The 12,411-nt window shown below is 42.7% G+C and overlaps 1 protein-coding gene across 2 annotated transcripts in view; it reads right to left on the bottom strand.

Annotated features, from left to right (window-relative positions):
• Positions 1-87: 87 nt before the first annotated feature.
• The window catches only part of LOC128696100 (serine-rich adhesin for platelets-like), an 89,274-nt gene continuing 76,950 nt past the window's right edge, over positions 88-12,411 (bottom strand). The window contains exons 5-9 of one of the 2 annotated variants that reach the window (XM_070095033.1): positions 10,742-10,774; positions 9,460-9,634; positions 8,858-8,987; positions 1,253-1,447; positions 88-227 (exon numbers count right to left, since the gene is read on the bottom strand). In XM_070095033.1, coding sequence (XP_069951134.1) covers positions 142-227; positions 1,253-1,447; positions 8,858-8,987; positions 9,460-9,634; positions 10,742-10,774 — 619 coding nt within the window. In that variant the 3' untranslated portion in view covers positions 88-141. The remainder of the gene's footprint in view (positions 228-1,252; positions 1,448-8,857; positions 8,988-9,459; positions 9,635-10,741; positions 10,775-12,411) is intronic. The other variant, XM_070095034.1, reaches the window with a different exon arrangement.

The following is a 12,411-nucleotide window of genomic DNA, read 5'->3' on the forward strand; positions in this document are numbered from 1 at the left end:
TCGAGAAGTGAGTCTGCAGGTGTTGAGGTTTGAAGGAGAGGGCTTACAGGTGTCGAGGCTTCAAGAGGATAGTCTGCAGGTGTCGAGGCTTCAAGAAGAAAGTCTACAGGTGCCGAGGCTTCAAAAACAGATGTCGAGGCTTCAGCTAGCGTTGACTGCCAGCATCTCAAGACTGACGGCTCCGGTGAGGGAGGTGCGATGTTCAGACAGGAAATGAGCATACTTGTCTGAAATAATAATAATAATAATAATAATAATAATAATAGTAATAATGAAAATGGAGATGGTAATAATGACAATAAAGACAGTGTTTACAGTAAGAATTGGATTCAATAAATATCTACTTAATTTTGTCCCAATTAATTACTACTCATAGCTTTATTTTGTGCTTTTAAACTAAGCTAGTTTCCCCCCCCCGTGCTAGTAAAACATTTAAACTAGTGCCTTCTTTACTAGTAAAACTTAAACTAATGCTAATACAAAACTAGTGCCCTCCTCACGCTAATAAAACGTTTAAACTAGTTTTACTTAAAGTTTTAAAGTAAACTAGTGTACCCTCGCACTAGTAAAACTTTTATAAGTAAGACTTATATTCTGCTTTTAAAGTTAAGTCGTTGAAGAGTTACTTTAACGATAGAAATCTTTAATAACTATTAACCTAAAAATATATATATATATTTTGGTTAATTACTGTGTCATCCGTGAGTTTTAAAATGTTGTGTGTGTGTGTACTCACCTATTTGTGGTTGCAGGGATCGAGTCATAGCTCCTGGCCCCTCATTTGTGTGTTCAAGCTGTGTGAGAACTTAACAAAACACTAACAAAAGCTTCAGATAAGCTTATCAACGTATATAAGCGATACATCTATCCTAAAAAAAAAAAAAATCAGCTGAGAGAGAGCTAACATTCCTCAGTTTAACTTGAGAAAAAAATCATAATTCGTAAGCTTTTATGAGAAAAACACAACTAGGTATCTATTATGTCAGCAGGACCAAGTGATCACAACTATGCAAAAAATCGAGACTAATCTATCGCCGGTTTACTTCAGGCAGTGAATACTTCCATTTACCGCTTCCCCTGTCCCCAAGGATAGCTTGGGGATGTTCCCTCTATCCCCGTATCAGCTTCCAAGTATCGTCCAGCTCCTGTGTCTCTTCACAGGAGGCTATTGGTGTAAGCTTCATCCTCGGTACACTTTAATATGCTGAGTGAGAGGCCTACTGGTGAAGAGTCTGGGTATGATGCCACTCACTGGCTATAGAGACGAGCAGGATGCCCCACGCCACGCCCCAGAACCACCCGACTAGGAAGAACGTCACTGTGAACAGCTGAACGAAGCCGGTGACTGCGGTCACCACCACTGAAGTGAACCTCTGGCCGCTCGTCTCTACCGCACCCATCCTGTTGCGGCCCCAGCAGATACCCAGCCACCCGCTAGCAGCTGTTCCTGCCCAAGAAGAGGGTAACTTTAGTGTTATTTACTCCAGGTGGGTTATTGCCTTTCAGCCCTCCATGGAAGTTGTATTCTATATATATCACATATCTTGAAGCTCTCCCAAAAACCTCATCACTAGCAATCCGTTCCTTAAATCACTTGCAAATGCAACTGCCCAGGAATAAATCCTCTCTTAAGTATTAGTAATAATTTATAACAAATTACATACACTGATGGATCTAAGATGGAGTCTTTTATGGTCACCTTAGATAAGAACTCCAGCAACCATGTTGCTGGAGTTCTTATCTAAGGAGCATAACACTTAGCAACTGGCTGTCTACACTGCAAACTGATTTGTTTGTCATCTTAATGGTGCTAAAGTTAATTTATGACACTGATCTTGACTCCTTGATCATTACTGATTCTGTATTATCGCTAAAGATTCTTAACTCACATAACAACATGATCATTAGACAAGTCAGGTATAACTACTCCAAAATCACCAATTTTAATGGATTCCATCACTCACTGTATCACTCATTCAAGATAAAGTTGCTAAGTCGGCCCAAAAAAAAGGTACCCTGAAAGGAAATGTAGAATATAAATTTGGTGTATCTGCATCTAGCATTAGAAATAATATTAAGAAAGTAAATAATGAAAGTGAATGTCATAGAAATGCCGTTAGAAGCCTAAGCAGAATTATCATTCAAAATAAAAATAGGTTAAATATGTCTATGGAGAAACTTGCAGTGTGACGAAACTGGCTGATGTTATTGTAACCAGTTTGGCGCGCGCGCGCACACACACACACACACACACACACACACACACACACACCCATGGGGAGATAACATCTCCCCATGGGTATTGAGAGAGGGAGCAGAGGCGCTATGTGTACCCCTAACAACAATATTCAATACATCTATCGAAACAGGGAGATTGCCTGAGGCATGGAAGACAGCAAATGTGGTCCCAATCTTTAAAAAAGGAGACAGACATGAAGCATTAAACTACAGACCAGTGTCACTGACATGTATAGTATGCAAAATCATGGAGAAGATCATCAGGAGAAGAATGGTGGAACACCTAGAAAGGAATGATCTCATCAACAGCAGCCAACATGGTTTCAGGGACGGGAAATCCTGTGTCACAAACCTACTGGAGTTCTATGACATGGTGACAGCAGTAAGACAAGAGAGAGAGGGGTGGGTGGATTGCATTTTCTTGGACTGCAAGAAGGCGTTTGACACAGTTCCACACAAGAGATTGGTGCAAAAACTGGAGGACCAAGCAGGGATAACAGGGAAGGCACTACAATGGATCAGGGAATACTTGTCAGGAAGACAGCAGCGAGTCATGGTACGTGGCGAGGTGTCAGAGTGGGCACCTGTGACCAGCGGGGTCCCGCAGGGGTCAGTCCTAGGACCAGTGCTGTTTCTGGTATTTGTGAACGACATGACGGAAGGAATAGACTCTGAGGTGTCCCTGTTTGCAGATGACGTGAAGTTGATGAGAAGAATTCACTCGATCGAAGACCAGGCAGAACTACAAAGGGATCTAGACAGGCTGCAGACCTGGTCCAGCAATTGGCTCCTGGAGTTCAATCCCACCAAGTGCAAAGTCATGAAGATTGGGGAAGGGCAAAGAAGGCCGCAGACGGAGTACAGTCTAGGGGGTCAGAGACTACAAACCTCACTCAAGGAAAAAGATCTTGGGGTGAGTATAACACCAGGCACATCTCCTGAAGCGCACATCAACCAAATAACTGCTGCAGCATATGGGCGCCTAGCAAACCTCAGAACAGCATTCCGACATCTTAATAAGGAATCATTCAGGACCCTGTACACCGTGTATGTTAGGCCCATATTGGAGTATGCGGCACCAGTTTGGAACCCACACCTAGCCAAGCACGTAAAGAAACTAGAGAAAGTGCAAAGGTTTGCAACAAGACTAGTCCCAGAGCTAAGAGGTATGTCCTACGAGGAGAGGTTAAGGGAAATCAACCTGACGACACTGGAGGACAGGAGAGATAGGGGGGACATGATAACGACATACAAAATACTGAGAGGAATTGACAAGGTGGACAAAGACAGGATGCTCCAGAGATTGGACACAGTAACAAGGGGACACAGTTGGAAGCTGATTAGTGTGGACGGTTACAAAGCATGGCTTGCTTCTGCAGTGTTTTAAAAATTGAGGTTGGAGAGTTGAAGGAGGAGGTCTTGCTTCTCCAGGAGGAGATTAGGAGGCTGAAGGTCCACCTCAATGGGTCTGGGAGAGAGTGTGAGGTGGCTGGAGTTGTGGGGAATGAGGCTTCTAGCAGCGAGGTGCAGTCTGTCTCTCGCTGTGAGGAGGCTGTAGTTGGGGAGGCAGCAACGGCTACCAGCAGTGAGGTGCAGCCCAGCACCTGCTACAAGTGGCGAGTAGTTCACAGTAATGGAAGGCGCATCAGAGTAAGGAAAGTTAAGAGTGAAGATCTGAAGGTAGGAAATCGCTTCTCTGTTCTTCAGGATGAATGTACTTCAGTGGCCAGTGAAGGTAAGGGTACTACTGCCCCTGCTAATGGAGGTAAGCGCATTCTTGTGGTTGGTGACTCTCAGGTAAGATACATTGACCGTGCTTTTTGTAATAGGAATAAGAAGATGAGAGATAGAGTGTGCTTCCCTGGAGCTGGTGTTGGGGACATTGTCAACAGGCTGGATAATATCATGTCAGGTAATGGGAGCAAGCCCATTATCTGTCTCAGTGCTGGTGGAAATGATATTGGGAAGGGTAGGAGAGAAGAGCTGCTAGATAAGTACAGGTCAGCTATAGATTTCATTAAGTCTAAGGGAGGGATCCCAATCATATGTAGCATCTTGCCTAGAAGGGGAGTAGGAAATGAATGGTTGTCTAGGGCAATTGGTGTAAATTGCTGGCTAGACAGATACTGCAAGGAACTTGCAATCCCATTCATTGACAACTGGAACAACTTTTATGGCAAACATGATATGTATGCAAGGGATGGGGTACATCTCTCTGGGGCTGGGGTGGTAGCACTTGCAGACTCGATTGAGAAGGCCATTGGTGAAATGCCTATGATTTTAAACTGATGGAAGATAGAGGTATGGGTGTGTGTGGGAAACAAGCAGGTTGCAACACTTGGGTTGGAAACAGTAAATGTATAAAAGGCATTCAGCATGAAGTTATAAATAAAGACAATAGATCAGGTCAGCAAACAAAGGGGGACAGCAGAGGGCAGCAAGGGACTAGCTCCCTTAAGGTTTACTATACTAATAGCAGGAGTGTAAGAAATAAGATAGATGAGCTAAGATTAATTGCAAGTGCAGGAGACATAGATATTATTGCTATAACAGAGACCTGGCTCAATCTGAAAGATAGAGAGATGCCCTCTGAATGTCACATACAAGGCTATAAATTATTCCACACTGACAGGGTCAACAGGAAAGGTGGTGGAGTAGCGATGTATGTCAGAGACAATTTAAATTGTTGTGTTAGACAAGATATTAAATTAGAAGCGTCAGCCACTGAATCTGTTTGGTTACAGCTTCTCGAGGGCCGAGAAAAACTAATTTTGGGTGTGATTTACAGGGCCCCAAATCTTGATAGGGAGTGCAGTAAACTTCTATGGGACGAAATTCGTAAGGCATCTACATACGAAAATGTTGTGCTAATGGGAGATTTCAACTATAGACAGATTGACTGGAGCAATTTGACAGGAAATTTAGAGTCAGGTGACTTTCTTGATACGATCCAGGATTGTTTTTTAAAACAGTTTGTGACAGAGCCAACTAGGGGAAATAACCTCCTTGACTTGGTTCTTGCCAGTAGGGAAACACTAATTAATAATCTTGAGGTTAATGATGAGCTTGGGGAAAGTGATCACAAATCACTCAGTTTTAATATATCATGGAATTCCCCTAATAATGGCAATCAAGTCTCCGTCCCTGACTTTCGCTTGGCTGATTTCATAGGACTGAAAAATTACTTAGGTGGGCTGAACTGGAATGACCTGACTAAGGGTCAGGTAGGTGGTGATGGTTGCCGATATGATGCTTTCCAGGGCATAGTTCTAGCTGCTCAGTCAAATTATGTTCCAAATAGGGAAATCAGATCAAACAAAAATGATCCTAAATGGATGAACAATAGATTAAAATATCTGATTGGTCAAAAGAGAGGCATATATAGGCAAATCAAAAGAGGAGAGGGGCAATTGAGAAATCGATATATTCAGTTAAAGAGAGAAATAAAAAAGGGAATTAGAAAAGCAAAAAGAGATTATGAGGTTAAAGTTGCAAGAGAATCGAAGACTAACCCAAAAGGATTCTTTCAGGTATACAGAAGTAAGATCAGGGACAAGATAGGCCCACTCAAAAGTTCCTCGGGTCAGTTCACTGACAGTGATAAGGAAATGTGTAGAATTTTTAACACATACTTCCTCTCAGTTTTTACACAGGAGGATACCAGCGATATTCCAGTAATGATAAATTATGTAGAACAGGACGATAATAAACTGTGTATTATTAGGGTCACAAGTGACATGGTCCTTAGGCAAATAGATAAATTAAAACCTAACAAATCCCCAGGCCCTGATGAACTGTATGCAAGGGTTCTAAAGGAATGTAAAGAGGAGCTTAGCACACCTTTGGCTAATCTTTTCAACATATCACTACAAACTGGCATGGTGCCAGATAAGTGGAAAATGGCAAATGTGATACCTATTTTCAAAACAGGTGACAGGTCCTTAGCTTCGAACTATAGACCAATAAGCCTAACCTCCATAGTGGGAAAATTTATGGAATCAATAATTGCCGAGGCAGTTCGTAGCCACCTTGAAAAGCATAAATTAATCAACGAATCTCAGCATGGTTTTACAAAGGGGCGTTCCTGCCTTACGAATTTATTAACTTTTTTCACTAAGGTATTTGAGGAGGTAGATCATGGTAATGAATATGATATTGTGTATATGGACTTCAGTAAGGCTTTTGACAGGGTCCCACATCAGAGACTATTGAGGAAAATTAAAGCACATGGAATAGGAGGAGAAATTTTTTCCTGGATAGAGGCATGGTTGACAAATAGGCAGCAGAGAGTTTGCATAAATGGGGAGAAATCAGAGTGGGGAAGTGTCACGAGCGGTGTTCCACAGGGGTCAGTGTTGGGCCCCCTGCTGTTCACAATCTACATAAACGACATAGATGAGGGCATAAAGAGCGACATCGGCAAGTTTGCCGATGACACCAAAATAGGCCGTCGAATTCATTCTGACGAGGACATTCGAACACTCCAGGAAGATTTGAATAGACTGATGCAGTGGTCGGAGAAGTGGCAGATGCAGTTTAATATAGACAAATGCAAAGTTCTAAATGTTGGACAGGACAATAACCATGCCACATATAAACTAAATAATGTAGATCTTAATATTACGGATTGCGAAAAAGATTTAGGAGTTCTGGTTAGCAGTAATCTGAAACCAAGACAACAGTGCATAAGTGTTCGCAATAAAGCTAATAGAATCCTTGGCTTCATATCAAGAAGCATAAATAATAGGAGTCCTCAGGTTGTTCTTCAACTCTATACATCCTTGGTTAGGCCTCATTTAGATTATGCTGCACAGTTTTGGTCACCTTATTACAGAATGGATATAAATTCTCTGGAAAATGTACAAAGGAGGATGACAAAGTTGATCCCATGTATCAGAAACCTTCCCTATGAGGATAGACTAAGGGCCCTGAATCTGCACTCTCTAGAAAGACGTAGAATTAGGGGGGATATGATTGAGGTGTATAAATGGAAGACAGGAATAAATAAAGGGGATGTAAATAGTGTGCTGAAAATATCTAGCCTAGACAGGACTCGCAGCAATGGTTTTAAGTTGGAAAAATTCAGATTCAGGAAGGATATAGGAAAGTACTGGTTTGGTAATAGAGTTGTGGATGAGTGGAACAAACTCCCAAGTACCGTTATAGAGGCCAGAACGTTGTGTAGCTTTAAAAATAGGTTGGATAAATACATGAGTGGATGTGGGTGGGTGTGAGTTAGACCTGATAGCTTGTGCTACCAGGTCGGTTGCCGTGTTCCTCCCTTAAGTCAATGTGACCTGACCTGACTAGGTTGGGTGCATTGGCTTAAGCCGGTAGGAGACTTGGACCTGCCTCGCATGGGCCAGTAGGCCTTCTGCAGTGTTCCTTCGTTCTTATGTTCTTATGTTCTTATGTAAGTGGAATAGTTTGGGAAGCGATGTAGTGGAGGCAGGATCCATACATAGCTTTAAGCAGAGGTATGATAAAGCTCACGGCTCAGGGAGAGTGACCTAGTAGCGATCAGTGAAGAGGCGGGGCCAGGAGCTCGGACTCGACCCCCGCAACCTCAACTAGGTGAGTTCAACTAGGTGAGTACACACACACACACACACACACACACACACACACACACACACACACACACACGCACACACAGATAATGATCAAACTAAATGCAAAGTATGTGGTCAGCTTTTTATTTTTAGTTAACACATGGGCCGTCTCCCACCAAGGCAGGGTGGCCCGAAAAAGAAAACCTTTCACCATCATTCACTCCGTCACTGTCTTGCCAGAGGCACACTTACACTACAGTTATAAAACTGCAACATTAACACCCCTCCTTCAGAGTGCAGACATTGTACTTCCCATCTCCAGGACTCAAGTCCGGCTAACCGGTTTCCCTGAATCCCTTCATATACGGGCAGCCTTATGTCCACTTATTGAGGAATATACAAAAAAAAAAAAGGAGAACAACCTATGTAATATGCCAATATTTAGGTAATGAAAATATGATACAAGACATATTAAAAAAATATCCTAGATTTTCGTGCAAAAGATAATTCAGTTGTTGACATATCCAGATGTACTCCTGTTAACCCCTTCCGAGGATGTTCCGCATCCGCGGAAGGGGTTAACAGGGGCTAACATCCGCACAATTTCTTACATCCGCGTCCGCAAAATAAGTAAGACATCCTCATACACATCCGCATCCGCGGATATCTAAATTTTCACATCCGATGCATCTCTAATTCATATGCTATTGCACTACCATCCACAGGATAAATATTGAGTGCACAGTAAACTAGCCGCTTCAATAGCAAAATCTAAAAATCTATTGGTCATTTAATTAGGTTGAAATATGTATGTTTGTAAAGCACTCTAGTTTGGACTCTATGATCTCCGACAGGGAAGCAGAGTCAGTCTTGACCTGCCTATGGCCCCGGGCCATAGCTATGAAATGGTCATTAAAATGGCTTAGTATCATCCGCTTATCACAAGACGAGAATATAATCCCTAAGTCGGGAATGAAAGTAAACAAAGTGTGTATATATATAATGAGATATACATATAGACAGGGAGGGATGGGAGACTCGTCAAGACCAGGGAGGTAGTGACTTACCTAAACCAGGGAGGACAATGTTGAGGGTGAGACAGAGGGCAGCAAGGGAGCGAGGGAGCACAGGCAGAGCACCACGGAGCACTGAGGTCACATCCACCAGGTGTGGTGGCAAGGTCAGCTCACTCACACTCTGCAAATGTTACAATGAAAGTTACAAAAGCGTAGATACATTAATAAAAGCCACAATACCATAGCTACAATAATTCACGAGTTTCTCATATTGGCAAAATAAACTCCTGAAGGAGTGTGGAAGTTCACGAAGGAGTGTGGTATTCGGAAAGGATCTTGAGTAATCAATATAGAAGCGTACATACTCAGGAAGGATCCTGGGAACCCAGAAACGTGCGTTGGAAAGTAAAAAAAAAAAAAAATAGAATCATCGGAACTCAGGAAGGTGCATAAAAACTCTGGAAGATTCGTGTGAATTCAGGAACGAGTATGTGAACTTAAAAAGAATCGTGGAAACTCAGGAAGGAGCCTAGGAACCCAGGAAGAAACGTGAGAACACAGTAGTGTGAAAGATCGTGGGAATTAAGGAAGGAGCATCATAACTCAAGAAGAATAGTGGGAAATTAGGAAGTACTGCCAGTCGGAACTTATACATAGGAGGGTCGACGGTGATGCGGCGACCTGCCTCCCGGGCCGCGGAAGAAGCCCTGAAGGAGGACGATCGGAAGTTTGTCGTTCCCTCCGCCCTTATGCGCCTCGTAGTCCAGCCTGCCCCTGTGGACGGGCGTGGGCTCCCCCAGATCGTCCACCACAATGTCAGGGGCCAACCTGCCGGTGGGCAAGACTCGGAGTCATAGATTTATGGAGGGAGGATGTGGAGAGGGAGAAAATAGAATGGTCAGGAGGACCGTAGATAGGCGAGGTAGAGCTAGAGATTTATAGGCTGGAGGGGATTTATATATATATGGGAAATGTAGGAGGTCAGGGAAGGAAAGCTCAGGCGCACGTAGTAAAGAGAAGTTACGGTGAATACAAAGCTAATTATTCTTAAGCGAGGGCCCATTAAGGTTGGTTAAGTTATCAGGGGATGCCAGTGAGTTGGGAAGTAGGGATGAAGGTGTCGGATTGGGTTAGGTCAGAAAGATTGGATCAAGAGCAGTTGAAGGACCCTGCTGGGTCAGCCAACAAGGTCTCACCACTAGTCAGTTTACTTTTCCAGAACCCAGACAGGTGCTAAGTGACACCAAAGTTCTGTCTGGTTTATCTCTAAAATATTATTTTCTCTTAGTACATCATATTGTTTGTATCTATTTCCTGGTATCTCTAGTTCTAGTTTAAACTATTTTGGGTTCTAGAAACAGTAAACCAACTTAGAGGGATAATGAGGCTACATTTTGCATTCTACAGTAGCAACGTCCAGTAGAAACCGGTTACATCTACAGTAAGCCCGTCAACTTTCACTTTTATATATAAATCAAATCATGGAAAACCGCACTGCATCTACTTAAATGTCCAGTCATTAAACACATAACGAAACACTATAATGGTTAACCCAAAATATGCAAAGGCTGTCAAATAAAAATGGAAAAGGTACTCTTAGAGGAAAAAAAATAAATAGCATGTGGCGCTTAAATTTCTAGGCCTCTGTTCTACATCATTAGTAAAAAAAAAAAGCGAATTAGCAAAATATGGAAAGAAGAAAAGAGCCACGATACATAACCAGCTTTTATTGGTAAAACGTTTCACTCTGTAGAGCTTCATCGTAAAGCTCTACACAGAGCAAAACATTGTCCCAGTTAAAGCGTATTCTGTATCGTGTCTTGACTTCACTAATGTCAACACTGTGACTTTAGATCGAGCAAAATATCTTCTGAAAAAGAGCACACGGCCAGCATAAAGAGAGGAGGCAGCGTATTGCCCCTCACAACGCCATACCCTGGGGTGTCGCCGTCCTGGGTGTCTTGCGTCCTGTTGAGAGACCACAAGCAATGGTAAGGTTCGGTTTCTATACTTTGTACCCCTGCATTATCACCACACTGTACCCCGTCTCTCTTTCTCTCTTTTTTTTTCTCTCTCTCTCTCTCTCAACACACACATTTTAATGGAGGAAGGACACATGTAAATATCCTGACATAATTTAAAATACAGATGTTTATTAATTAGTGTAAAAAGTGTCTTATTAACTTACCTCTTTAAAGCGAACCTAATTAGGGATCTCCGAGGGGGACCTTAAAGTGGCTATCTGAACTTTCACATTTGATTTTTTCTTCTAACGTTTCGCTATTAATTCAGAACACGAGGCCTCATCCAATTTTCAAGGCTGGTGTACGGTAACTAGGGCAAGATTCTTGCTACAGTTGACATGTCCAGGTGGCCGGTGACCGAAACTGCAGCACTCATGCCATGATTCCCGGAATGACTCCGATAACTTTCAAAACCCTCTGCTGTTGGCTTCAGAGGTTTCAGAAAGCTTCATTTCCCTCTCTACGTTAACGGTGGAGAGAAGGTTCGACTGTGTGGAGGCACACTAGCAATTTTTATGAGTTAAAACAGTGTGATTTTTTTTTATTTCCGTTCAGTCACGTTAAACTCATTTGAATCTTCCTTTAATATTTAACGACTGATGTGTTTTACGACCAAAATAGCACCCATTAGTGGGCAAATTTGTCAATGCATTAAATTTTTAAAACATGGACTCGCTGGAATCAGAGCGATAATTGGAGAGTGCCTCGTCTGGTCGGGATCGATAACTCCATTTCCGTGGATCAAGGGCCGGTCACAAGCATCAAGGTACCTCCATCGAAGTGGCTAAAATTTTGCAAGAAACAGGCACAATGTTTGGTCAAGAAGCCTCGCACGGCCGCGAACAAGATCACCCATTTACATTCTTGGGGCCGGCGCCGTAAGCGTATATTAGTGCAGAGGAGCGTCTTGCCTTCTATAAAAGGCAGTCCAGTACGTGCTTGCAGGTGGCCGTGCCTACCGTGCCTACCGTGCCTGCCGTGCCACGCAGCGATATAACGCTCAAGATGACACCTTCATCACCGTGGTGACTATCGTATAAGGCGAGCTCCGAGATTCAACACACACTGACACGACAAGTCGCAGGACGGTACAAAGGGCTACTCCTCTACAATAGACATAAAACTTATGAAAAAAAAATGTATCGGCGAGTCCTCACGATAAATGTTAATGTGTATTACACTTGGACACCCAATCAGTGAAAAAATTCAGGGAACCCACACATACACTCTTGGATGGAGGATCGAGCCTTCAATACTCCTTACGCTGAATGATCCACACTGGTTTCAGAGCTTAGTGAAATACAATGTAATACCTAGTTCCGAGAAACTACAATACACTAATGTACCACATATTATCTACCTCACAAAATGCAGCACAATACATCTGTGTATGAACAATGAACATGCAATTATTTTGGCTAGTTTTAGTTGTTCATGTTGAAAATGGTATAAAATACCGACATATTAGATAATTATATCATAACTTTTAAAGGGGTGGACCGGTAAGCCAGCGGAAGGCCTCGGTCAGATGACCAAAGCTCCAAAGGCGGGTCATCATCTGACTAAGTCCCGCGTCAGGAA

The sequence above is a fragment of the Cherax quadricarinatus genome, chromosome 48 (assembly GCF_038502225.1).
Source record: "Cherax quadricarinatus isolate ZL_2023a chromosome 48, ASM3850222v1, whole genome shotgun sequence".
Classification (NCBI taxonomy): Eukaryota; Metazoa; Arthropoda; class Malacostraca; order Decapoda; family Parastacidae; genus Cherax; species Cherax quadricarinatus.